The sequence below is a fragment of the Hemiscyllium ocellatum genome, assembly GCF_020745735.1.
Source record: "Hemiscyllium ocellatum isolate sHemOce1 chromosome Y unlocalized genomic scaffold, sHemOce1.pat.X.cur. SUPER_Y_unloc_2, whole genome shotgun sequence".
Taxonomy (NCBI): Eukaryota; Metazoa; Chordata; class Chondrichthyes; order Orectolobiformes; family Hemiscylliidae; genus Hemiscyllium; species Hemiscyllium ocellatum.
In genome coordinates this window covers 391,000-418,992 of record NW_026867601.1, presented here as the reverse complement: position 1 = coordinate 418,992, position 27,993 = coordinate 391,000, and the positions used below count along the sequence as shown (strand labels likewise).

The window sequence follows — 27,993 nt, the reverse complement described above, 5'->3', positions numbered from 1 at the left end:
GGGGGGGGGGGGGGGGGGGGGGGGGAGAGGAGATCGTACGGGGGGAGAGAGCAAGCGAGCCCAGGGGAGAGAGAGAGAGAATGAGCGCACGAGGGGGGGGGGGGGGAGAGAGAGCGAGCGCGCGGGGTGGGAGAGAGAGCGAGCGCGCGGGGTGGGAGAGAGAGCGAGCGCGCGGGGAGGGAGGGACAGCGAGCGCGCGGGGAGGGAGGGACAGCGAGCGCGCGGGGAGGGAGGGACAGCGAGCGCGCGGGGAGGGAGGGACAGCGAGCGCGCGGGGAGGGAGGGACAGCGAGCGCGCGGGGAGGGAGGGACAGCGAGCGCGCGGGGAGGGAGGGACAGCGAGCGTGCGGGGGGAGAGAGAGAGAGCAAGCGCGCGGGGAGAGAGAGAGCGAGCGCGGGGGGGAGAGCGAGCGCGCGGGGAAGAGAGAGCGAGCGCGCGGGGTGGGAGAGAGAGCGAGCGCGCGGGGGGGGAGAGAGAGCGAGCGCGCGGGGTGGGAGAGAGAGCGAGCGCGCGGGGTGGGAGAGAGAGCGAGCGCGCGGGGTGGGAGAGAGAGCGAGCGCGCGGGGTGGGAGAGAGAGCGAGCGCGCGGGGTGGGAGAGAGAGCGAGCGCGTGGGGGAGAGAGAGAGAGCGCGCGGGGAAGAGAGAGCGAGCGCGCGGGGTGGGAGAGAGAGCGAGCGCGCGGGGTGGGAGAGAGAGCGAGCGCGCGGGGTGGGAGAGAGAGCGAGCGCGCGGGGTGGGAGAGAGAGCGAGCGCGTGGGGGAGAGAGAGAGCGAGCGAGCGCTCACAGGGGGGGGGGGGAGAGACAGAGAGAGAAATTAGAGCTTTTTGTTTTCGGCAGAACCATCGACACATTTCTCAGTTTCCTGTGACAGGGGAGAACAGGCAGAAGGCCCCTACAGAGATGGCAGACGCATTTCCAGGCATCAGTAGGGAGAGAATCGCTGCTTTTCCACTGACTTCTTTGCCAGCTGGCTGCTGGAAGCCACCTTGCTGGAGACACTCCCTGTTGCAGAACCCTTGGAGGACACCATACTGACTGTGAGGAGCGACACAGGCTTCACGCCAATCACACTGGAGAGGTAAGGGTCACTCGGCAGGGAGCTGGGGAGCTCAGCTGGTAACTCAGAAAGCGACACCGGGGCAGAGGAAGGGGCAGCGGGTTCAGACAGACTGATGTCGAGTTCTGGGACCAGGGCAGGGCCTTTCTGGGTGGTGGACTTAGCACTTTCCAGACTGCGGAGAGAACAGATAGAAAAAAAAACACAACTGTGTGGGTCAGCTGCTCTTGGGTGGGGAGTCCGAGAAAGACAAAACAAAATACAACCAGAAAACACAGCAGACAAGACAAACGCCTTCGTCAGGTTCGGAATAGAAACGTGGAAATATATACGCACACCTAATATTTAAAAGCAAAGATCGAGCGTGACCGTTAAACGCACGGGACGCCGGGATACCGTAACGCACTGAGACACGGTACCAACTCTCTCTGAAGGGGGGCGGTTGCGAGAAGAGGAGAGGAACGGAGAATTTCATATCACGGGTCACACACACCATTCCTCACAGCAACCTCTGTCTCTCTCACACACACACACAGACACACACACACAGAGAAGCCTCGCTCTCTCTCTCTCTCACACACAGCAGCCTCGCTCTCTCTCTCTCTCACTCACACACAGCAGCCTCGCTCTCTCTCTCTCTCTCGCTCACACAGCAGCCTCGCTCTCTCTCTCTCTCTCGCTCACACAGCAGCCTCTCTCTCTCTCACACAGACAGCAGCCTCGCTCTCTCTCTCTCACACAGACAGCAGCCTCGCTCTCTCTCTCTCACACACACAGCAGCCTCGCTCTCTCTCTCTCTCTCTCTCACACACACAGCAGCCTCACTCTCTCTCTCTCTCTCTCTCACACACACAGCAGCCTCGCTCTCTCTCACACACACAGCAGCCTCGCTCTCTCTCACACACACAGCAGCCTCGCTCTCTCTCACACACACAGCAGCCTCGCTCTCTCTCACACACACAGCAGCCTCGCTCTCTCTCACACACACAGCAGCCTCGCTCTCTCTCACACACAGCAGCCTCTCTCTCTCTCACACACACAGCAGCCTCGCTCTCTCTCTCTCACACACACAGCAGCCTCGCTCTCTCTCACACACAGCAGCCTCGCTCTCTCTCTCTCACACACACAGCAGCCTCGCTCTCTCTCTCTCTCTCACACACACAGCAGCCTCGCTCTCTCTCTCTCTCTCTCACACACACAGCAGCCTCGCTCTCTCTCTCTCTCTCTCACACACACAGCAGCCTCACTCTCACACACAGCAGCCTCGCGCTCTCTCTCCCTCTCTCTCTCTCACACACACAGCAGCCTCGCTCTCTCTCTCTCACACACACAGCAGCCTCGCTCTCTCTCTCTCTCTCACACACAGCAGCCTCGCGCTCTCTCTCGCTCTCTCTCTCTCACACACAGCAGCCTCGCGCTCTCTCTCTCTCACACACACACAGCAGCCTCGCTCTCTCTCTCTCTCACACACAGCAGCCTCGCTCTCTCTCTCTCTCACACACAGCAGCCTCGCTCTCTCTCTCTCTCTCACACACAGCAGCCTCGCGCTCTCTCTCCCTCTCTCTCTCTCTCACACACAGCAGCCTCGCTCTCTCTCTCTCTCACACACACACACAGCAGCCTCGCTCTCTCTCTCTCTCTCACACACAGCAGCCTCGCTCTCTCTCTCTCACACACACAGCAGCCTCGCTCTCTCTCTCTCACACACACAGCAGCCTCGCTCTCTCTCTCTCACACACACAGCAGCCTCGCTCTCTCTCTCACACACACAGCAGCCTCGCTCTCTCTCACACACAGCAGCCTCGCTCTCTCTCTCTCTCTCTCACACACAGCAGCCTCGCGCTCTCTCTCTCTCACACACAGCAGCCTCGCTCTCTCTCTCTCTCACACACAGCAGCCTCGCTCTCTCTCTCTCTCACACACAGCAGCCTCGCTCTCTCTCTCTCTCTCACACACAGCAGCCTCGCTCTCTCTCTCTCACACACAGCAGCCTCGCTCTCTCTCTCTCTCACACACAGCAGCCTCGCTCTCTCTCTCTCTCACACACAGCAGCCTCGCTCTCTCTCGCACACACAGCAGCCTCGCTCTCTCTCGCACACACAGCAGCCTCGCTCTCTCTCTCTCTCACACACAGCAGCCTCGCTCTCTCTCTCTCGCATACACGTGCCTCGCTCTCTCTCTCTCACACACAGCAGCCTCGCTCTCTCTCGCACACACAGCAGCCTCGCTCTCTCTCGCACACACAGCAGCCTCGCTCTCTCTCACACACACAGCAGCCTCGCTCGCTCTCTCTCTCACACAGCAGCCTCGCGCTCTCTCTCACACACACACACACAGCAGCCTCGCTCTCTCTCTCTCACACACAGCAGCCTCGCGCTCTCTCTCTCTCTCACACACACAGCAGCCTCGCTCTCTCTCTCACACACACAGCAGCCTCGCTCTCTCTCTCTCTCTCTGTCACACACCAGCCTCGCTCTCTCTCTCTCTCTCTCACACACACACAGCAACCTCGCTCTCTCTCTCTCACACACACACAGCAGCCTCGCTCTCTCTCTCTCACACACACAGCAGCCTCGCTCTCTCTCTCTCTCTCACACACAGCAGCCTCGCTCTCTCTCTCACACACACACACACACACACAGCAGCCTCGCTCTCTCTCTCTCTCTCACACACAGCAGCCTCGCTCTCTCTCTCTCTCACACAGCAGCCTCGCTCTCTCTCTCTCACACACACACAGCAGCCTCGCTCTCTCTCTCTCTCTCACACACACAGCAGCCTCGCTCTCTCTCTCTCTCTCACACACACAGCAGCCTCGCTCTCTCTCTCTCACACACACAGCAGCCTCGCTCTCTCTCACACACACAGCAGCCTCGCTCTCTCTCTCTCTCTCTCTCTCACACACACAGCAGCCTCGCTCTCTCTCACACACAGCAGCCTCGCTCTCTCTCTCTCTCACACACACAGCAGCCTCGCTCTCTCTCTCACACACACAGCAGCCTCGCTCTCTCTCTCTCTCTCACACACACAGCAGCCTCGCTCTCTCTCTCTCTCACACACACAGCAGCCTCGCTCTCTCTCTCTCACACACACAGCAGCCTCGCTCTCTCTCTCTCACACACACAGCAGCCTCGCTCTCTCTCTCTCACACACACAGCAGCCTCGCTCTCTCTCTCTCTCTCTTTCTCTCACACACAGCAGCCTCGCTCTCTCTCACACACAGCAGCCTCGCTCTCTCTCTCACACACACACAGCAGCCTCGCTCTCTCTCTCACACACACAGCAGCCTCGCTCTCTCTCTCTCTCTCACACACACAGCAGCCTCGCTCTCTCTCTCTCTCTCTCACACACACAGCAGCCTCGCTCTCTCTCTCTCTCACACACAGCAGCCTCGCTCTCTCTCTCTCTCACACACAGCAGCCTCGCGCTCTCTCTCCCTCTCTCTCTCTCTCACACACAGCAGCCTCGCTCTCTCTCTCTCTCTCACACACACACACAGCAGCCTCGCTCTCTCTCTCTCTCACACACAGCAGCCTCGCTCTCTCTCTCTCACACACACACAGCAGCCTCGCTCTCTCTCTCACACACACACAGCAGCCTCGCTCTCTCTCTCTCACACACAGCAGCCTCGCTCTCTCTCTCTCACACACAGCAGCCTCGCTCTCTCTCTCTCTCTCTCTCTCTCTCTCACACACAGCAGCCTCGCTCTCTCTCTCTCACACACACCAGCCTCGCTCTCTCTCTCTCTCTCTCACACACCCGCCTCGCTCTCTCTCTCTCTCTCTCACACACCAGCCTCGCTCTCTCTCTCTCTCACACACACAGCACCCTCGCTCGCTCTCTCTCTCACACACCAGCCTCGCGCTCTCTCTCACACACACACACACAGCAGCCTCGCTCTCTCTCTCACACACACAGCAGCCTCGCGCTCTCTCTCTCTCTCTCACACACAGCAGCCTCGCTCTCTCTCTCACACACACACACACAGCAGCCTCGCTCTCTCTCTCTCTCTCTGTCACACACCAGCCTCGCTCTCTCTCTCTCTCTCTCTCACACACACACAGCAACCTCGCTCTCTCTCTCTCACACACACACAGCAGCCTCGCTCTCTCTCTCTCTCTCTCACACACACAGCAGCCTCGCTCTCTCTCTCTCACACACACAGCAGCCTCGCTCTCTCTCTCTCTCACACACAGCAGCCTCGCTCTCTCTCTCTCTCACACACAGCAGCCTCGCTCTCTCTCTCACACACACACACACACACACAGCAGCCTCGCTCTCTCTCTCTCTCTCACACACAGCAGCCTCTCTCTCTCTCTCTCTCACACACAGCAGCCTCGCTCTCTCTCTCTCTCACACACAGCAGCCTCGCGCTCTCTCTCTCTCACACACAGCAGCCTCGCGCACTCTCTCTCTCACACACAGCAGCCTCGCTCTCTCTCTCTCTCACACACAGCAGCCTCGCTCTCTCTCTCTCTCTCACACACAGCGGCCTCGCGCTCTCTCTCGCTCTCTCTCTCTCTCTCTCTCTCACACACAGCAGCCTCGCGCTCTCTCTCTCTCACACACAGCGGCCTCGCGCTCTCTCTCTCTCTCTCTCACACACAGCAGCCTCGCGCTCTCTCTCTCTCACACACACACAGCAGCCTCGCTCTCTCTCTCTCTCACACACAGCAGCCTCGCTCTCTCTCTCTCTCTCACACACAGCAGCCTCGCTCTCTCTCTCTCACACACACAGCAGCCTCGCTCTCTCTCTCTCACACACAGCAGCCTCGCTCTCTCTCTCTCTCACACACACAGCAGCCTCGCTCTCTCTCTCTCACACACACACAGCAGCCTCGCTCTCTCTCTCTCTCACACACAGCAGCCTCGCGCTCTCTCTCTCTCACACACAGCAGCCTCGCTCTCTCTCTCTCTCACACACACAGCAGCCTCGCTCTCTCTCTCTCTCTCACACACACAGCAGCCTCGCTCTCTCTCTCTCACACACAGCAGCCTCGCTCTCTCTCTCTCACACACAGCAGCCTCGCTCTCTCTCTCTCACACACATCAGCCTCGCTCTCTCTCTCTCACACACAGCAGCCTCGCTCTCTCTCTCTCACACACAGCAGCCTCGCTCTCTCTCTCTCACACACAGCAGCCTCGCTCTCTCTCTCTCTCACACACAGCAGCCTCGCTCTCTCTCTCTCTCTCACACACAGCAGCCTCGCTCTCTCTCTCTCACACACAGCAGCCTCGCTCTCTCTCTCTCTCACACACAGCAGCCTCGCTCTCTCTCTCTCTCACACACAGCAGCCTCGCTCTCGCTCTCTCTCGCACACACAGCAGCCTCGCTCTCTCTCGCACACACAGCAGCCTCGCTCTCTCTCTCTCTCACACACAGCAGCCTCTCTCACTCTCTCTCGCATACACGTGCCTCGCTCTCTCTCTCGCACACACACCAGCCTCGCTCTCTCTCGCACACACACCAGCCTCGCTCTCTCTCTCTCTCTCACACACAGCAGCCTCGCTCTCTCTCTCTCACACACAGCAGCCTCGCTCTCTCTCTCTCTCTCTCTCACACACAGCAGCCTCGCTCTCTCTCTCTCACACACACCAGCCTCGCTCTCTCTCTCTCACACACCAGCCTCGCTCTCTCTCTCTCTCACACACCAGCCTCGCTCTCTCTCTCTCTCACACACCAGCCTCGCTCTCTCTCTCTCTCACACACACAGCAGCCTCGCTCTCTCTCTCTCTCACACACACAGCAACCTCGCTCTCTCTCTCTCTCGCACACAGCAGCCTCGCTCTCTCTCTCTCTCACACACACAGCAGCCTCGCTCTCTCTCTCTCTCACACACCAGCCTCGCGCTCTCTCTCACACACACACACACAGCAGCCTCGCTCTCTCTCTCTCACACACACAGCAGCCTCGCGCTCTCTCTCTCTCTCTCACACACACAGCAGCCTCGCTCTCTCTCTCTCACACACACACACACAGCAGCCTCGCTCTCTCTCTCTCACACACACAGCAGCCTCGCTCTCTCTCTCTCTCACACACAGCAGCCTCGCTCTCTCTCTCACACACACACAGCAGCCTCGCTCTCTCTCTCTCTCTCACACACAGCAGCCTCGCTCTCTCTCTCTCACACACAGCAGCCTCGCTCTCTCTCTCTCTCACACACAGCAGCCTCGCTCTCTCTCTCTCTCACACACAGCAGCCTCGCTCTCGCTCTCTCTCGCACACACAGCAGCCTCGCTCTCTCTCGCACACACAGCAGCCTCGCTCTCTCTCGCACACACAGCAGCCTCGCTCTCTCTCGCACACACAGCAGCCTCGCTCTCTCTCTCTCTCACACACACAGCAGCCTCGCTCTCTCTCTCTCACACACACAGCAGCCTCGCTCTCTCTCTCTCACACACACAGCAGCCTCGCTCTCTCTCTCTCACACACACAGCAGCCTCGCTCTCTCTCACACACACAGCAGCCTCGCTCTCTCTCACACACACAGCAGCCTCGCTCTCTCTCACACACACAGCAGCCTCGCTCTCTCTCACACACAGCAGCCTCTCTCTCTCTCACACACACAGCAGCCTCGCTCTCTCTCTCTCACACACACAGCAGCCTCGCTCTCTCTCACACACAGCAGCCTCGCTCTCTCTCTCTCACACACACAGCAGCCTCGCTCTCTCTCTCTCTCTCACACACACAGCAGCCTCGCTCTCTCTCTCTCTCTCTCACACACACAGCAGCCTCGCTCTCTCTCTCTCTCTCTCACACACACAGCAGCCTCACTCTCACACACAGCAGCCTCGCGCTCTCTCTCCCTCTCTCTCTCTCACACACACAGCAGCCTCGCTCTCTCTCTCTCACACACACAGCAGCCTCGCTCTCTCTCTCTCTCTCACACACAGCAGCCTCGCGCTCTCTCTCGCTCTCTCTCTCTCACACACAGCAGCCTCGCGCTCTCTCTCTCTCACACACACACAGCAGCCTCGCTCTCTCTCTCTCTCACACACAGCAGCCTCGCTCTCTCTCTCTCTCACACACAGCAGCCTCGCTCTCTCTCTCTCTCTCACACACAGCAGCCTCGCGCTCTCTCTCCCTCTCTCTCTCTCTCACACACAGCAGCCTCGCTCTCTCTCTCTCTCACACACACACACAGCAGCCTCGCTCTCTCTCTCTCTCTCACACACAGCAGCCTCGCTCTCTCTCTCTCACACACACAGCAGCCTCGCTCTCTCTCTCTCACACACACAGCAGCCTCGCTCTCTCTCTCTCACACACACAGCAGCCTCGCTCTCTCTCTCACACACACAGCAGCCTCGCTCTCTCTCACACACAGCAGCCTCGCTCTCTCTCTCTCTCTCTCACACACAGCAGCCTCGCGCTCTCTCTCTCTCACACACAGCAGCCTCGCTCTCTCTCTCTCTCACACACAGCAGCCTCGCTCTCTCTCTCTCTCACACACAGCAGCCTCGCTCTCTCTCTCTCTCTCACACACAGCAGCCTCGCTCTCTCTCTCTCACACACAGCAGCCTCGCTCTCTCTCTCTCTCACACACAGCAGCCTCGCTCTCTCTCTCTCTCACACACAGCAGCCTCGCTCTCTCTCGCACACACAGCAGCCTCGCTCTCTCTCGCACACACAGCAGCCTCGCTCTCTCTCTCTCTCACACACAGCAGCCTCGCTCTCTCTCTCTCGCATACACGTGCCTCGCTCTCTCTCTCTCACACACAGCAGCCTCGCTCTCTCTCGCACACACAGCAGCCTCGCTCTCTCTCGCACACACAGCAGCCTCGCTCTCTCTCACACACACAGCAGCCTCGCTCGCTCTCTCTCTCACACAGCAGCCTCGCGCTCTCTCTCACACACACACACACAGCAGCCTCGCTCTCTCTCTCTCACACACAGCAGCCTCGCGCTCTCTCTCTCTCTCACACACACAGCAGCCTCGCTCTCTCTCTCACACACACAGCAGCCTCGCTCTCTCTCTCTCTCTCTGTCACACACCAGCCTCGCTCTCTCTCTCTCTCTCTCACACACACACAGCAACCTCGCTCTCTCTCTCTCACACACACACAGCAGCCTCGCTCTCTCTCTCTCACACACACAGCAGCCTCGCTCTCTCTCTCTCTCTCACACACAGCAGCCTCGCTCTCTCTCTCACACACACACACACACACACAGCAGCCTCGCTCTCTCTCTCTCTCTCACACACAGCAGCCTCGCTCTCTCTCTCTCTCACACAGCAGCCTCGCTCTCTCTCTCTCACACACACACAGCACCCTCGCTCTCTCTCTCTCTCTCACACACACAGCAGCCTCGCTCTCTCTCTCTCTCTCACACACACAGCAGCCTCGCTCTCTCTCTCTCACACACACAGCAGCCTCGCTCTCTCTCACACACACAGCAGCCTCGCTCTCTCTCTCTCTCTCTCTCTCACACACACAGCAGCCTCGCTCTCTCTCACACACAGCAGCCTCGCTCTCTCTCTCTCTCACACACACAGCAGCCTCGCTCTCTCTCTCACACACACAGCAGCCTCGCTCTCTCTCTCTCTCTCACACACACAGCAGCCTCGCTCTCTCTCTCTCTCACACACACAGCAGCCTCGCTCTCTCTCTCTCACACACACAGCAGCCTCGCTCTCTCTCTCTCACACACACAGCAGCCTCGCTCTCTCTCTCTCACACACACAGCAGCCTCGCTCTCTCTCTCTCTCTCTTTCTCTCACACACAGCAGCCTCGCTCTCTCTCACACACAGCAGCCTCGCTCTCTCTCTCACACACACACAGCAGCCTCGCTCTCTCTCTCACACACACAGCAGCCTCGCTCTCTCTCTCTCTCTCACACACACAGCAGCCTCGCTCTCTCTCTCTCTCTCTCACACACACAGCAGCCTCGCTCTCTCTCTCTCTCACACACAGCAGCCTCGCTCTCTCTCTCTCTCACACACAGCAGCCTCGCGCTCTCTCTCCCTCTCTCTCTCTCTCACACACAGCAGCCTCGCTCTCTCTCTCTCTCTCACACACACACACAGCAGCCTCGCTCTCTCTCTCTCTCACACACAGCAGCCTCGCTCTCTCTCTCTCACACACACACAGCAGCCTCGCTCTCTCTCTCACACACACACAGCAGCCTCGCTCTCTCTCTCTCACACACAGCAGCCTCGCTCTCTCTCTCTCACACACAGCAGCCTCGCTCTCTCTCTCTCTCTCTCTCTCTCTCACACACAGCAGCCTCGCTCTCTCTCTCTCACACACACCAGCCTCGCTCTCTCTCTCTCTCTCTCACACACCAGCCTCGCTCTCTCTCTCTCTCTCTCACACACCAGCCTCGCTCTCTCTCTCTCTCACACACACAGCAGCCTCGCTCGCTCTCTCTCTCACACACCAGCCTCGCGCTCTCTCTCACACACACACACACAGCAGCCTCGCTCTCTCTCTCACACACACAGCAGCCTCGCGCTCTCTCTCTCTCTCTCACACACAGCAGCCTCGCTCTCTCTCTCACACACACACACACAGCAGCCTCGCTCTCTCTCTCTCTCTCTGTCACACACCAGCCTCGCTCTCTCTCTCTCTCTCTCTCACACACACACAGCAACCTCGCTCTCTCTCTCTCACACACACACAGCAGCCTCGCTCTCTCTCTCTCTCTCTCACACACACAGCAGCCTCGCTCTCTCTCTCTCACACACACAGCAGCCTCGCTCTCTCTCTCTCTCACACACAGCAGCCTCGCTCTCTCTCTCTCTCACACACAGCAGCCTCGCTCTCTCTCTCACACACACACACACACACACAGCAGCCTCGCTCTCTCTCTCTCTCTCACACACAGCAGCCTCTCTCTCTCTCTCTCACACACACAGCAGCCTCGCTCTCTCTCTCTCTCACACACAGCAGCCTCGCGCTCTCTCTCTCTCACACACAGCAGCCTCGCGCTCTCTCTCTCTCACACACAGCAGCCTCGCTCTCTCTCTCTCTCACACACAGCAGCCTCGCTCTCTCTCTCTCTCTCACACACAGCGGCCTCGCGCTCTCTCTCGCTCTCTCTCTCTCTCTCTCTCTCACACACAGCAGCCTCGCTCTCTCTCTCTCTCACACACAGCGGCCTCGCGCTCTCTCTCTCTCTCTCTCACACACAGCAGCCTCGCGCTCTCTCTCTCTCACACACACACAGCAGCCTCGCTCTCTCTCTCTCTCACACACAGCAGCCTCGCTCTCTCTCTCTCTCTCACACACAGCAGCCTCGCTCTCTCTCTCTCACACACACAGCAGCCTCGCTCTCTCTCTCTCACACACAGCAGCCTCGCTCTCTCTCTCTCTCACACACACAGCAGCCTCGCTCTCTCTCTCTCACACACACACAGCAGCCTCGCTCTCTCTCTCTCTCACACACAGCAGCCTCGCGCTCTCTCTCTCTCACACACAGCAGCCTCGCTCTCTCTCTCTCTCACACACACAGCAGCCTCGCTCTCTCTCTCTCTCTCACACACACAGCAGCCTCGCTCTCTCTCTCTCACACACAGCAGCCTCGCTCTCTCTCTCTCACACACAGCAGCCTCGCTCTCTCTCTCTCACACACAGCAGCCTCGCTCTCTCTCTCACACACAGCAGCCTCGCTCTCTCTCTCTCACACACAGCAGCCTCGCTCTCTCTCTCTCACACACAGCAGCCTCGCTCTCTCTCTCTCACACACAGCAGCCTCGCTCTCTCTCTCTCTCACACACAGCAGCCTCGCTCTCTCTCTCTCTCTCACACACAGCAGCCTCGCTCTCTCTCTCTCACACACAGCAGCCTCGCTCTCTCTCTCTCTCACACACAGCAGCCTCGCTCTCTCTCTCTCTCACACACAGCAGCCTCGCTCTCTCTCTCTCTCGCACACACAGCAGCCTCGCTCTCTCTCGCACACACAGCAGCCTCGCTCTCTCTCTCTCTCACACACAGCAGCCTCGCTCACTCTCTCTCGCATACACGTGCCTCGCTCTCTCTCTCGCACACACACCAGCCTCGCTCTCTCTCGCACACACACCAGCCTCGCTCTCTCTCTCTCTCTCACACACAGCAGCCTCGCTCTCTCTCTCTCACACACAGCAGCCTCGCTCTCTCTCTCTCTCTCTCTCACACACAGCAGCCTCGCTCTCTCTCTCTCACACACACCAGCCTCGCTCTCTCTCTCTCACACACCAGCCTCGCTCTCTCTCTCTCTCACACACCAGCCTCGCTCTCTCTCTCTCTCACACACCACCCTCGCTCTCTCTCTCTCTCACACACACAGCAGCCTCGCTCTCTCTCTCTCTCACACACACAGCAACCTCGCTCTCTCTCTCTCTCGCACACAGCAGCCTCGCTCTCTCTCTCTCTCACACACACAGCAGCCTCGCTCGCTCTCTCTCTCACACACCAGCCTCGCGCTCTCTCTCACACACACACACACAGCAGCCTCGCTCTCTCTCTCTCACACACACAGCAGCCTCGCGCTCTCTCTCTCTCTCTCACACACACAGCAGCCTCGCTCTCTCTCTCTCACACACACACACACAGCAGCCTCGCTCTCTCTCTCTCACACACACAGCAGCCTCGCTCTCTCTCTCTCTCACACACAGCAGCCTCGCTCTCTCTCTCACACACACACAGCAGCCTCGCTCTCTCTCTCTCTCTCACACACAGCAGCCTCGCTCTCTCTCTCTCACACACAGCAGCCTCGCTCTCTCTCTCTCTCACACACAGCAGCCTCGCTCTCTCTCTCTCTCACACACAGCAGCCTCGCTCTCGCTCTCTCTCGCACACACAGCAGCCTCGCTCTCTCTCGCACACACAGCAGCCTCGCTCTCTCTCGCACACACAGCAGCCTCGCTCTCTCTCTCTCTCACACACAGCAGCCTCGCTCACTCTCTCTCGCATACACGTGCCTCGCTCTCTCTCTCGCACACACACCAGCCTCGCTCTCTCTCGCACACACACCAGCCTCGCTCTCTCTCGCACACACACCAGCCTCGCTCTCTCTCTCTCTCTCACACACAGCAGCCTCGCTCTCTCTCTCTCACACACACCAGCCTCGCTCTCTCTCTCTCTCTCACACACAGCAGCCTCGCTCTCTCTCTCTCACACACACCAGCCTCGCTCTCTCTCTCTCTCACACACCAGCCTCGCTCTCTCTCTCTCTCACACACACAGCAGCCTCGCTCTCTCTCTCTCTCACACACACAGCAGCCTCGCTCTCTCTCTCTCTCGCACACAGCAGCCTCGCTCTCTCTCTCTCTCACACACACAGCAGCCTCGCTCGCTCTCTCTCTCACACACCAGCCTCGCGCTCTCTCTCACACACACACACACAGCAGCCTCGCTCTCTCTCTCTCACACACACAGCAGCCTCGCGCTCTCTCTCTCTCTCTCACACACACAGCAGCCTCGCTCGCTCTCTCTCTCTCTCTGTCACACACCAGCCTCGCTCTCTCTCTCTCTCTCTCACACACACACAGCAACCTCGCTCTCTCTCTCTCACACACACACAGCAGCCTCGCTCTCTCTCTCTCACACACACAGCAGCCGCGCTCTCTCTCTCTCTCACACACAGCAGCCTCGCTCTCTCTCTCACACACACACACACACAGCAGCCTCGCTCTCCCTCTCTCTCTCTCTCACACCTGCCTCGCTCTCTCTCTCTCTCTCTCACACACACAGCAGCCTCTCTCTCTCTCTCTCTCACACACAGCAGCCTCCCTCTCTCTCTCTCTCACACAGCAGCCTCGCTCTCTCTCTCTCACACACACAGCAGCCTCGCTCTCTCTCTCTCACACACACACAGCAGCCTCTCTCTCTCTCTCTCTCTCACACACAGCAGCCTCGCTCTCTCTCTCTCACACACACAGCAGCCTCGCTCTCTCTCTCTCACACACAGCAGCCTCGCTCTCTCTCTCTCTCTCACACACACAGCAGCCTCGCTCTCTCTCTCACACACACACACACAGCAGCCTCGCTCTCTCTCTCTCACACACCAGCCTCGCTCTCTCTCTCTCTCTCTCACACACCAGCCTCGCTCTCTCTCTCTCTCTCTCACACACACAGCAGCCTCTCTCTCTCTCTCACACACACAGCAGCCTCGCTCTCTCTCTCACACACACACACACACACACACACACACACAGCAGCCTCGCTCTCTCTCACACACAGCAGCCTCGCTCTCTCTCTCTCTCTCACACACAGCAGCCTCGCTCTCTCTCTCTCACACACAGCAGCCTCGCTCTCTCTCTCTCACACACACAGCAGACTCGCTCTCTCTCTCTCACACACACAGCAGCCTCGCTCTCTCTCTCTCTCTCTCACACACAGCAGCCTCGCTCTCTCTCTCTCTCACACACAGCAGCCTCGCTCTCTCTCTCTCACACACACAGCAGCCTCGCTCTCTCTCTCTCTCTCACACACACAGCAGCCTCGCTCTCTCTCTCTCTCTCTCTCTCACACACCACCCTCGCTCTCTCTCTCTCTCTCACACACAGCAGCCTCGCTCTCTCTCTCTCTCACACACACAGCAGCCTCGCTCTCTCTCTCTCTCACACACACAGCAGCCTCGCTCTCTCTCTCTCTCACACACACAGCAGCCTCGCTCTCTCTCTCTCTCTCACACACAGCAGCCTCGCTCTCTCTCTCTCACACACACACACACCAGCCTCGCTCTCTCTCTCACACACACAGCAGCCTCGCTCTCTCTCTCACACACACAGCAGCCTCGCTCTCTCTCACACACCAGCCTCGCTCTCTCTCTCTCTCTCTCTCACACACACAGCAGCCTCTCTCTCTCTCTCACACACACAGCAGCCTCGCTCTCTCTCTCACACACACACACACACACACACACACACACAGCAGCCTCTCTCTCTCTCACACACAGCAGCCTCGCTCTCTCTCTCTCACACACAGCAGCCTCGCTCTCTCTCTCTCACACACAGCAGCCTCGCTCTCTCTCTCTCTCACACACAGCAGCCTCGCTCTCTCTCTCTCACACACACAGCAGCCTCGCTCTCTCTCTCTCTCTCACACACACAGCAGCCTCGCTCTCTCTCTCTCTCTCTCACACACCAGCCTCGCTCTCTCTCTCTCTCTCACACACAGCAGCCTCGCTCTCTCTCTCTCTCACACACACAGCAGCCTCGCTCTCTCTCTCTCTCACACACACAGCAGCCTCGCTCTCTCTCTCTCACACACACACACACCAGCCTCGCGCTCTCTCTCTCACACACAGCAGCCTCGCTCTCTCTCTCACACACACAGCAGCCTCGCTCTCTCTCTCTCACACACAGCAGCCTCGCTCTCTCTCTCTCTCTCACACACACAGCAGCCTCGCTCTCTCTCTCTCTCTCACACACACAGCACCCTCGCTCTCTCTCTCTCTCTCTCACACACCAGCCTCGCTCTCTCTCTCTCTCTCACACACAGCAGCCTCGCTCTCTCTCTCTCTCACACACACAGCAGCCTCGCTCTCTCTCTCTCTCACACACACAGCAGCCTCGCTCTCTCTCTCTCTCACACACACAGCAGCCTCGCTCTCTCTCTCTCTCACACACACAGCAGCCTCGCTCTCTCTCTCTCACACACACACACAGCAGCCTCGCTCTCTCTCTCTCACACACAGCAGCCTCGCTCTCTCTCTCTCACACACAGCAGCCTCGCTCTCTCGCTCACACACAGCAGCCTCGCTCTCTCGCTCACACACAGCAGCCTCGCTCTCTCGCTCACACACAGCAGCCTCGCTCTCTCGCTCACACACAGCAGCCTCGCTCTCTCGCTCACACACAGCAGCCTCGCTCTCTCGCTCACACACAGCAGCCTCGCTCTCTCGCTCACACACAGCAGCCTCGCTCTCTCGCTCACACACAGCAGCCTCGCTCTCTCGCTCACACACAGCAGCCTCGCTCTCTCGCTCACACACAGCAGCCTCGCTCTCTCGCTCACACACAGCAGCCTCGCTCTCTCGCTCACACACAGCAGCCTCGCTCTCTCGCTCACACACAGCAGCCTCGCTCTCTCGCTCACACACAGCAGCCTCGCTCTCTCGCTCACACACAGCAGCCTCGCTCTCTCGCTCACACACAGCAGCCTCGCTCTCTCGCTCACACACAGCAGCCTCACTCTCGCTCTCTCTCACACACAGCAGCCTCGCTCTCTCTCTCTCTCACACACAGCAGCCTCGCTCTCTCTCTCACACACAGCAGCCTCGCTCTCTCGCTCACATACAGCAGCCTCGCTCTCTCTCTCTCGCTCACACACAGCAGCCTCGCTCTCTCTCTCTCACACACACAGCAGCCTCGTTCTCTCTCTCTCTCACACACACAGCAGCCTCGTTCTCTCTCTCTCTCACACACACAGACAGCAGCCTCCCAGACCCCTGGGACCGGTCACTCCCAGACTCTCCCCGACCCCTGGGACCGGTCACTCGCAGACTCTCCCCCGGACCGGTCACTCCCAGACTCTCCCCAGGACCGGTTACTCCCAGACCTTCCCCGGCCCCTCGGCCCGGTCACTCCCCGGCCCCTCGGCCCGGTCACTCCCAGGCCCCTCGGCCCGGTCACTCCCAGGCCCCTCGGCCCGGTCACTCCCAGGCCCCTCGCTGACCCCTCGACCCGGTCACTCCCAGACCCCTCGGCCCGGTCACTCCCGGTCACTCCCCGGCCCCTCGGCCCGGTCACTCCCAGACCCCTCGGCCCGGCCCCTCGCTGACCCCTCGACCCGGTCACTCCCAGACCCCTCGCTGACCCCTCGGCCCGGTCACTCCCAGGCCCCTCGCTGACCCCTCGGCCCGGTCACTCCCAGACCCCTCGCTGACCCCTCGGCCCGGTCACTCCCAGACCCCTCGCTGACCTCTCGGCCCGGTCACTCCCAGACCCCTCGCTGACCCCTCGGCCCGGTCACTCCCAGGCCCCTCGCTGACCCCTCGGCCCGGTCACTCCCAGACCCTCGCTGACCCCTCGGCCGTACAGATACAGCAGACGGCACTGGTTCTGTTTTAGTTCTGTGCAGGTACCTTCCGGCCTCCCCACTTCCCTGGAGGGTCAGTGTCCGGAGTCTGCTCCGGCCTCCGGCCGCCGTCCCACAGGAACCTGGGCACTTGGGTCTGGACTGCGGTGCATTGAACATTTTTGACGAGGACTGACCGACGGTTGTGGGGTATACGGCGACGAACCGCGACCTCCTTACCTGGCGTTGATGAGGTACTGAGCCAGGCTGATGTTGGCTGGAGATCCGGTGATGGTGATCTGTCGGTCAGTCGATCCCTCCACTGGGTTTGAGATCTTAATCTGCGCCCCAGACATCTGCCGGATCTCATTGATCTTACTCCCCTGACGTCCAATAATGCATCCGATCAACTGGGGGGGGGGAGAGGGAGAGAGAGAGAGGGGGAGAGAGAGAGAGGGAGGGAGAGAGGGAGGGAGAGAGAGGGAGAGAGAGAGGGGGGAGAGAGAGAGGGGGGGCGAGAGAGAGGGAGAGGGAGGTGAGAGAGAGAGAGAGGGAGAGGGGGGAGAGAGGGAGGGAGGGAGAGAGAGAGAGAGGGAGAGAGAGGGGGAGAGAGGGAGAGAGAGGGGGAGGGAGGGAGAGAGAGAGAGAGGGAGAGAGGGAGGGAGAGAGAGGGAGAGAGAGAGAGAAACACAAACATCAGAGACTGGCGGGGTGGGGGCACAGAGGGCAGGGAGGAGAGGTGCAGAGGGCAGGGAGAGAGGGGGCTTGGATGGAGGGAGGGGAGGTGCAGAGAGAGGGAAGGAGGGAAGGTGCAGAAGGAAGTAGGAGGGGGAGGTGCAGTGGGAAGGAGGAGGGGGTGGTGCAGAGGGAGGGGAGGGGAGGGGGTGGTGCAGAGGGAGGGGAGGGGAGGGGGTGGTGCAGAGGGAGGGGAGGGGAGGGGGTGGTGCAGAGGGAGGGGAGGGGAGGGGGTGGTGCAGAGGGAGAGGAGGGGAGGGGGTGGTGCAGAGGGAGGGGAGGGGAGGGGGTGGTGCAGAGGGAAGGAGGAGGGGGTGGTGCAGAGGGAAGGAGGAGGGGGTGGTGCAGAGGGAGGGGGTGGTGCAGGGGGAGGGGAGGGGGTGGTGCAGAGGGAAGGAGGAGGGGGTGGTGCAGAGGGAGGGGAGGGGAGGGGAGGGGGTGGTGCAGAGGGAGGGGAGGGGAGGGGGTGGTGCAGAGGGAGGGGAGGGGAGGGGGTGGTGCAGAGGGAAGGAGGAGGGGGTGGTGCAGAGGGAAGGAGGAGGGGGTGGTGCAGAGGGAGGGGGTGGTGCAGGGGGAGGGGAGGGGGTGGTGCAGAGGGAAGGAGGAGGGGGTGGTGCAGAGGGAGGGGAGGGGAGGGGCTGGTGCAGAGGGAGGGGAGGTCGGAGAGCTGAGGGAGGTGGGGACAGCTGACTTATCCCCCCCTCCCTCATTAATCCCTCCAGCCGGCCATACTCACGTCATTTGGAATTGCAATTTCATGTGAACTGGTCTGAGTGGAATCCAAACCTGTTCCAGAGAGAGAGAGAGACAGAGTCAGGGGAAGGGAGGGAGGGACAGGGTCATCATACAGCAGCAGACCAGCAACTGGACCCATCTCCCCGAACCCACCCCTCCACCTCCCCAAATGAGCAACACAGTCCCACACCAGGGAAACAGGGTCAGGGCGAGACACGGGGGCAGAGACAGACAGAGCAAGCGAGCGACAGAGAGCAAGCAAGCGATAGAGAGAGCGAGCGACAGAGAGAGAGAGAGCGTGCGATAGAGAGAGAGAGCGCGCGACAGAGAGAGAGAGAGATAGAGAGATAGAGAGGGCGCGCGCGACAGAGAGAGAGAGAGAGCAAGCGCGCACGTCAGAGAGAGAGAGCGTGCGACAGAGAGAGCGAGAGAGAGAGCGAGAGCGCGCGCGACAGAGAGAGCGAGCGCGCGACAGAGAGAGAGAGCGTGCGTGACAGAGAGAGCGCGCGTGACAGAGAGAGAGAGCGCGCGTGACTGAGAGAGAGCGCGCGTGACAGAGAGAGAGAGCGCGTGACAGAGAGAGAGAGCGCGCGTGACAGAGAGAGAGCGCGCGTGACAGAGAGAGAGAGCGCGCGTGACAGAGAGAGCGCGCGCGTGACAGAGAGAGAGGGGGGGGGCGCGCGACAGACAGAGAGAGAGAGAGCGAGCGACAGAGAGAGAGAGGCGGGGAGAGCGAAGACAGACAGAGAATGAGAGATGGAGAGTCGGGGGTGGGTGGCGGATAGAGCCTGGAAGTGGCACGTGATTCATTTCAAACAACCCGACTGCGCCCCCTCGCCCCCACCCCGAGCTAGAGACAGACAGATGAGCAGACACTGAGTCTCCCACCCCACCCTAAAGACTGACCTGAGTATCCAGGACTGGTCTGTCCCACGGGGGTGAAAGGGGTTTGCTGCATTGCGAGCTGGTGTAACTTGGTGAGCTGTGGGAGTCAAAGTCAGCAATGTTAACACTGGGTTAGAGAGGGAGGGAGGGAGAGGGAGCAGGAGGGAGGGAGAGAGGGAGAGGGAGAGGGAGGCAGAGAGAGAGGGAGAGGGGAGGGAGAGAGAGAGAGAGAGAGGGAGGGAGGGAGAGAGGGAGGGAGAGAGGGAGGGAGAGAGGGAGGGAGGGAGGGAGGGAGGGAGAGAGGGAGGGAGGGAGAGAGGGAGGGAGAGAGAGAGGGAGGGAGGGAGGGAGGGAGGGAGGGAGGGAGGGAGGCAGAGAGACGGCGAGGGAGGGAGGGAGGGAGAGGGGGAGGGAGGGAGAGGGGGAGGGAGGGAGGGGGGAGGGAGGGAGGGAGGGAGGGAGGGAGGCAGAGAGAGAGAGAGAGAGGGAGGGAGGGAGGGAGAGGGGGGAGGGAGGGAGAGGGGGAGGGAGGGAGAGGGGGAGGGAGAGCACTACAGGATGTGAATGACTAACAGTAACCAGACACGGTACCAGGGCCAAAGCCTGGCAATTCTCCTCTGTCCTCCCTCCAGTTCAATCACAATCACATCCTTACTGTAGCACACATTACCCCAGCTGTGTTGTCATTATGGACAGCTCCAACATAACCTCCCCAGCTGTTACAGATCCACGTACGTGTCACCCGCACAATCCTTCTTCAGCACCCCATTATCCTCTCCTGTCACCTTCTGGGATCTGCGCGCAATCACCCCGACACCTCTCTGGTATCCTGGTCATCGGGTATACCCTGGACATGTCAGGGATCTAGGAGGGGGCATCCTAGGTATCTGACAAACACGTCTCTCCCTGCTCCCCCAATCCCCGGGCCAGATCCAAATCCCATTCCTGATTCCGATGGGCACAGTCTCAGAGCACCACTCTGTCACACGTGCTCTCTCCTCAGTGTACCAAGGACAGGAGGGTGGGGGCCGGGAGATGGGCAGGGAACTGACCACAGGGGTGCGGCCAGAAATTTCAGCCAACTGACCACCCTGACCTGCACCTACGTGATGAACAGCAGCTCACCCCAGACCCAGGGGCCCCTACGCCATCATCACCCCGAATCCTCAGCACCTCCCCCAGCGGATTACCCCGGTGCGTTAGAGAGACACCCCCACCCCCACAGGGCTCAAACAGAACATCACCACCTCAGCTGCGATGTGCGTCGCGATAGAACGACAAGCGTGCAAGCAGGGGGTCTGCGCAAAGCGACGCGCGTCGCTGAACGAGTTAATAAAAACGAGAACTCACATCAGGATGTGGAATAGCAAACTGCCCCTGAATGGTGTAGGCCTGTAACGAGAGAGAGAGAGGGGTGGGGGGTTGGGGGGGAGAGAGAGAAACGGAACAGAAGCAACCATCAATAAATCAAACAAAACTAGCAGCAATCTCTTTCTCTCTCAGCGACATTAACTTCCGCACACGCTCGACAGTACACCAGACTCGCCGGATTTAACCGAACGCATTAAGAATTAAGGTGATAGCACCTGTCTTGTTTTTTTTGACGTTAACCGGACAAGTCTTACCTGGCCGCCGGCAAAGATGACAGGTGCCGAAACTGGCTTGGGACGATAGGGGACGGTGATCCCTTTTGGAGAGGACTGCTTGAAGACAGAACGAGAGAGAGGGAGGCAGAGCAAGTCAGGGGGATACAGCAAAACCCAGTCACCCTCCCAGGATCGCAGCGCATGATGGGACACGGGGAGTGGGGACAGAAGGGGGAAACTCACGCTCTGCACCTACCCCTCCCGCACTCACCCCCTTTCCTCTCCCTCTTCCCCCAAACCCCCAGTCTGTCTCATACACACTCATAACCCTTCACTCAAACACCCCTCTACCTCTCGTGCACAATCTACCGCTCCCCCCCCTCCACAAACCCCTTTCTGCTCTCTCTCTCTCACACACTCACCCCCTCCCCTCCCACCACCACCCCTCACAGCCCACTCCCCCTCGCACACACTCACCCCCACCCTCTCCCTCACCCCCCCCCGTACACACATACACTGCTCCCCCATCTCCACCCCACACAGCCCGCTCCCTCTCACACACCCCCACCCTCTCCCTCACCCCCCCATACACACATACACCCCTCCCCCATCTCCACCCCACACAGCCCGCTCCCCCTCACACACACTCACCCCCACCCTCTCCCTCACCCGCCCGTACTCACATACACCCCTCCCTCATCTCCACCCCACACAGCCCGCTCCCTCTCACACACCCCCACCCTCTCCCTCACCCTCACCCCCCCATACACACATACACCCCTCCCCCATCTCCACCCCACACAGCCCGCTCCCCCTCACACACACTCACCCCCACCCTCTCCCTCACCCCCCCGTACTCACATACACCCCTCCCTCATCTCCACCCCACACAGCCCGCTCCCCCTCACACACTCCCCCACACCTCCCCATACTCACATACACCCCTCCCCCATCTCCACCCCACACAGCCCGCTCCCCCTCACACACCCCACCCTCTCCCTCACCCCCCCGTACACACATACACTGCTCCCCCATCTCCACCCCACACAGCCCGCTCCCACTCACACACCCCCACCCTCTCCCTCACCCACACCCCCCCATACACACATACACCCCTCCCCCATCTCCACCCCACACAGCCCCCTCCCCCTCACACACACTCACCCCCACCCTCTCCCTCACCCCCCCCGTACACACATACACCCCTCCCCCATCTCCACCCCACACAGTCCGCTCCCTCTCACACACCCCCATCCTCTCCCTCACCCCCCCGTACTCACATACACCCCTCCCTCATCTCCACCCCACACAGCCTGCTCCCTCTCGCGCACGCTCATCCCTTCTCTCCTGCCCCCCCCGCCTGTACACACACACACACTCATCCCCACCCTCTCTCACCCCCCCGTACTCACATATACCCCTCCCCCATCTCCACCCCACACAGCCCGCTCCCCCTCACACACACTCATCCCCACCCTCTCTCACCCCCCCATATACACATATACCCCTCCCCCATCTCCACCCCACACAGCCCGCTCCCCCTCACACACACTCATCCCCACCCTCTCTCACCCCCCCGTACTCACATATACCCCTCCCCCATCTCCACCCCACACAGCCTGCTCCCTCTCACACACACTCATCCCCACCCTCTCTCACCCCCCCGTACTCACATATACCCCTCCCCCATCTCCACCCCACACAGCCTGCTCCCTCTCACACACACTCATCCCCACCCTCTCGTACACACTCACCTCTACCCTCTCCCTCACACCCCTCCCTGCTCTGTACGCGATCATCCCTCCCTCACCTCTCCCTGCCTTCCCCGTTCCCCCCCCCAAACTCGAAACTCTCTCGCTACCTCGAGAATGACCACGCAGATCTGCTTGGCACACTCAATGATGGAGGCCGGGGTCCCAGCGATGGTGATGGCCCTCTCTGTTGAGTTTGGAAGCATGTCTCCAGCCACCTGAACCTGGGCTCCTGTGGACTGTTGGTTCGAGGTTGGGGAAGTGGGGGAGGAGGTGGGAGAGAACGAGAGAGAGAGCGCCAAGTGTCAGCCACTTTCGGACAGACTGCTGCCGCTACGTCCCCTCAGCCAGCTCCCCCCCCTTCTCCCTCCCCCCTCAGGGACTGACTAACCCGAGCATCCGGACAACACCCTGTCCCACCCAACACCTCCCCTCCTCCACCCAGTGGCTCGGATCAAACTTCTACCCTTTCTCCTGCCTTACCCCGAGTTGACGCCCCACCGCCCCCCTCCCGCCGGTGGTGGGACCCCAGCTCAATCCCCACCCCCGCCCTCCCAACAAGCCTAGAGTCGGGGCCGGACAGACCCGTTCCGAGCGCAAACCGGGAAATACTACAGAGAGAGAGACGCCGCAGAGTAGCGCGGAAATCCGAAACCTGATACCAGCGGAAAAGACTGGAGAAACTCAGCAGGAGGGAACAGCTCAGGTTTCACAGCTCAGGGGGCTGGGGGGGGTGACAGAGAGAGGGATAGGGAGGGGGTGTAGGGGGCTGGAGGAGGGGGTGACACACACAGAGATAGGGAGGGGGTTGTAGGGGGCTGGAGGGGGTGACACACACAGATAGGGAGGGGGTGTAGGGGGCTGGAGGGGGTGACAGAGAGAGAGATAGGGAGGGGGGTGTAGGGGGTTGGAGGGGGTGACACACACAGAGACAGGGAGGTGGTGTAGGGGACTGGAGGAGGGGGTGACAGAGAGAGAGAGATAGGGAGGGGGTGTAGGGGGCTGGAGGGAGTGACACACACAGAGATAGGGAGGGGGTGTAGGGGGCTGGAGGGGGGTGACATACACAGAGATAGGGAGGGGGTGTAGGGGGCTGGAGGGGGTGACACACACATAGGGAGGGGGTGTAGGGGGCTGGAGGGGGTGACAGAGAGAGAGATAGGGAGGGGGTGTAGGGGGCTGGAGGGGGTGACACACACAGAGACAGGGAGGTGGTGTAGGGGACTGGAGGAGGGGGTGACAGAGAGAGAGAGATAGGGAGGGGGTGTAGGGGGCTGGAGGGAGTGACACACACAGAGATAGGGAGGGGGTGTAGGGGGCTGGAGGGGGTGACACACACAGAGATAGGGAGGGGGTGTAGGGGGTGACAGTGATAGGAAAGGAGTGTAGGGAGCTACAGCAGGTCGCAGAGAGGGAAGGGTGCATAGGGCTGGAGAAGATGGTGAGGGAGATGGGGAGGAGTTAGTAGAGGGCTGGAGGGGGTGGTGAGGGAGTTAGGGAGGAGGGCGTATGGGGCTGAGGAGGTGACACTGAGACAGGGAGGGGTCTGGAAGAGGTAACACAACGATCGCGCTTTAACTGTTTCGTCCATTAAACCCACCATGTCTATGGTGACCAACAAAGTCCAAAGCACAGCGATCACACTCACTGGCTGCACACTCAGAGCAGGAACCTAACCCTCATTGCAAGCACAGTTTACACAGCTGCTCGCTTGAGGAGTGCATAGTGGTTCTCACAGACAATCTGGACCTGGACAGTGACGTGCAGGTTGTTCCAAGGGGCTGTTAAACCTGTGGACCAGTTATTAACGATTAAGGGGCTTCCTCTTGCTAACAACTATGCGATTGCCTCTGAGACTACAAACAGCTCAATTATAGATCGAGCGATCTCCCTGTTCTCTGCAGTAAAAGCACAATCTGAACTAAATAACCTTTCCTGTGCTGAGTTGCAGACATTGACGAGATGAGGAAGGGTGGGAATATCTGGAGAAGGATGAGTGAGAAATCCCGCCTCCCGATTCTGACAGCGACAGGGTTAGAGTTACCTCTCGAATCTCCTTGATCTTGCAGCCTCCCTTCCCGATGAGAGAGCCACACTGGCTGGCGGGAATGACAATCCGCAGAGTGACCGGTGGCTGGCTCGAGGCAGTGCTGTTGACCATGGCGCTGTTGATGTCCTGGGCGGACGGTAAAAAGCACAGCGTTAACCAAGACCCTGTGAAAACGCTTTCAACACCAGGTGCTGGAAATTTTCCCCACTGTCCTCCTGCCCCCACACCCATGGCGTGCCGGGTAATACACCCAGTGACCTCCATCGAATGTCCAGTTCAGAGGACACCCCATCACGGGTCAAGGGCGCAGAAACCTCTTACCTCTTCTAGCTTGTGCGTTATCATCGAGAACGCCTTGAAAATGGCACTCGTGGGTCCGGACAGCGTCACGATGCGCTCCGGACAGTTCCCTTCGGAGATATTGATGCGGGCTCCACTCTGCAGGGGGGAGGGGGGAAAGAGAGAGAGACGAAGAGAGAAGAGTTGACAGACCCCGAAACGTCATCACCCACCCCTCGTACTTGCCGGTGGCTCTCACACTCACCTCCTCTCGCATCTTTTTGACGGTCTCTCCTTTCTGCAGGAAGGGGACGGAGAGGGGGAAGAACAGGGTTAGTCGGAGAAACACAGGACCCCGTACGTGAAATAAACAACGCAGCAAGGATTGGGACAGAATAGTGTAACTAACCTTTCCGATGATGCTTCCCACCTCCTGCAGAGAGAGAGAGAAGGAAAACACAGTCAATGATCCATCAGGGAAGTTAAAATCGCACTCTTTAAGAAAGACCAGTGGCCCAAGATTGTCTGGTGTTTTAAATTTCATAACATCAATGACCTGTCTCTCTCACACACACCCACCCACCCGTTACCCTGACCAGAATCTCAGAGTGGACAGAGACCATTCGGCCCATCTGGCATGCCCCAACTTACTGAAGGACATCCCACCCGCACCAAATTCACATAAACCAGCACTTACCATAGAGTTACCTACCTGAACCTGCACATCCCTGGGCACTATGGGGACAACTTAGCACGGCCAATCCCACCCTAATCTGCACATCCTGGGCACTACGGGGACAATTTAGCACGGCCAATCCCACCCTAACCTGCACCTCCCTGGACACTACGGGACAATTTAGCACGGCCAATCCCACCCTAACCTGTACATCCCTGGGCACTACGGGGACAATTTAGCACGGCCAATCCCACCCTAACCTGCACATCCCTGGGCACTACGGGGACAATTTATCACGTCCAATCCCACCCTAATCTGCACATCCCTGGGCACTATGAGGACAATTTAGCACGGCCAATCCCACCCTAACCTGCACATCCCTGGGCACTACGGGGACAATTTAGCACGGCCAATCCCACCCTAACCTGCACATCCCTGGGCACTACGGGGACAATTTATCACGTCCAATCCTACCCTAACTTGCACATCCCTGGGCACTACGGGGACAATTTAGCACGGCCAATCCCACCCTAACCTGCACCTCCCTGGACACTACGGGACAATTTAGCACGGCCAATCCCACCCTAATCTGCACATCCCTGGACACTACGGGGCAATTTAGCACGGCCAATCCCACCCTAATCTGCACATCCCTGGGCACTATGAGGACAATTTAGCACGGCCAATCCCACCCTAACCTGCACCTCCCTGGACACTACGGGACAATTTAGCACGGCCAATCCCACCCTAATCTGCACATCCCTGGACACTATGGGACAATTTAGCACGGCCAATCCCACCCTAACCTGCACATCCCTGTGCCTATTTCTTATTATTGATGATCTATAAGATTCTTACACATGACCCCAGAGTCTTTAAGAACAAGGGAAATTCCAGAAGAATCCAATAGCAGAATTATTGGGACAGAGATTTTTGCTGTTGGTGGGAACTAAAACCAGCCAAGTTGAGATGTGAGGCTTTAATTTGAGAGGGCCTGATTTTGGCTGCTACGTTGAATTTAGCTTAAATCACTTTCAGTACTTGTTTGTCGGTGAGATTTCTGAATAAGTAGCTGAACTAAGGGTATTTTTTTTTAAGATTAGATTACTACAGTATGGAAACAGGCCCTTCGGCCCAACAAGTCCACACCAACCCGCCAAAGCGCAACCCACCCATACCCCTACATTTACCCCTTACCTAACACTACGGGCAATTTAGCATGGCCAATTCACCTGACCCGCACAGCTTTGTGACTGTGGGAGGAAACCGGAGCACCCGGAGGAAACCCATGCAGACACGGGGAGAACGTGCAAACTCCACACAGTCAGGCGCCTGAGTCAAGAATTGAACCCAGGTCTCAGGCGCTGTGAGGCAGCAGTGCTAACCACTGTGCCACCGTGGCGCCCATCTTCTGGGGATGAATGCACAGAATCAGGCACTCTGACAAATAACAGCGCCCCATGCCAGTAGGCAGTAATTACGTACCTGTATTTCTATCAGGCAGACGATAAGGAAGGACCAACACATATCTGAAGGTATTACTGCACGAAGACAGACAACTACTCTCCACTGAGCTCCCTTCATTGCCGTCAGCAAGCAGTACTCCGTCCCCCACAAACGCACAGAACCACCCCCACCCCCACCCACCGGTACGCGATTTCAATACTCCTCACCTTGCCGTGCATCAGGAGGCGGAGACTGAGGGTGACGTTCAATCCACTTTCAACAGCAGATTCCATGATCCAATGTCCGCAGCTGACGGTAACACAGAGTCAATCAGTCCACAGCAAACACGGGGCGTTCCTGTGAGGGAGCAGGCACAGGGAGAACAGTCACCGTCTGTGGGAACCACTCAACACCATACCACACCGACCCCTCCCACCCCTCCGTCCTGTCTCCGTGAGAAGACGGGGGGGGAGGGGGCGGAGGGGTTGGGTTAACACGGGGAACAGACAGGAAAAGGGGAGGACTGCAGATGTCGGAGAGTCAGAGCTGAGAAGTGTGGTGCTGGAAAAGCTCAGCAGTGCAGGCAGCATCCGAGGAGCAGGAGAGTCGGCGTTCTGGGCATCCGCACTGTGTCAGGAACGTGGAAGGGGAGGGCTGTTCTGAAGGAGAGGGGTCACCGGACCCAAAACGTTAACTCCAAAATTTCTTCACAGATGCAGCCAGACCCGCTGAGAATTTCCTGCAAATACTGTTTTTTGTTATAGGTTACATATTCCATACATTGACCCCAGGATGGTTTATACCCCAGTTCCCCTCCCTCTCTGGGTCACAGTGGGTTATATATTCCATACAT

General features: G+C 59.2%; 1 protein-coding gene across 8 annotated transcripts in view; it reads right to left on the bottom strand.

The window, feature by feature from the left end:
* Positions 1–521: 521 nt before the first annotated feature.
* The window catches only part of LOC132808993 (poly(rC)-binding protein 2-like), a 37,058-nt gene continuing 9,586 nt past the window's right edge, over positions 522–27,993 (bottom strand). For 7 of the 8 annotated variants that reach the window (XM_060822384.1, XM_060822388.1, XM_060822383.1 and 4 more), the window contains 12 exons: positions 27,368–27,497; positions 25,428–25,451; positions 25,284–25,316; positions 25,061–25,177; positions 24,734–24,865; positions 22,800–22,928; positions 20,978–21,055; positions 20,703–20,744; positions 19,374–19,449; positions 18,469–18,518; positions 17,238–17,407; positions 522–1,235 (listed from right to left, as the gene is read on the bottom strand). In XM_060822384.1, coding sequence (XP_060678367.1) covers positions 926–1,235; positions 17,238–17,407; positions 18,469–18,518; positions 19,374–19,449; positions 20,703–20,744; positions 20,978–21,055; positions 22,800–22,928; positions 24,734–24,865; positions 25,061–25,177; positions 25,284–25,316; positions 25,428–25,451; positions 27,368–27,433 — 1,227 coding nt within the window. In that variant the 5' untranslated portion in view covers positions 27,434–27,497 and the 3' untranslated portion in view covers positions 522–925. The remainder of the gene's footprint in view (positions 1,236–17,237; positions 17,408–18,468; positions 18,519–19,373; positions 19,450–20,702; positions 20,745–20,977; positions 21,056–22,799; positions 22,929–24,733; positions 24,866–25,060; positions 25,178–25,283; positions 25,317–25,427; positions 25,452–27,367; positions 27,498–27,993) is intronic. The other variant, XM_060822389.1, reaches the window with a different exon arrangement.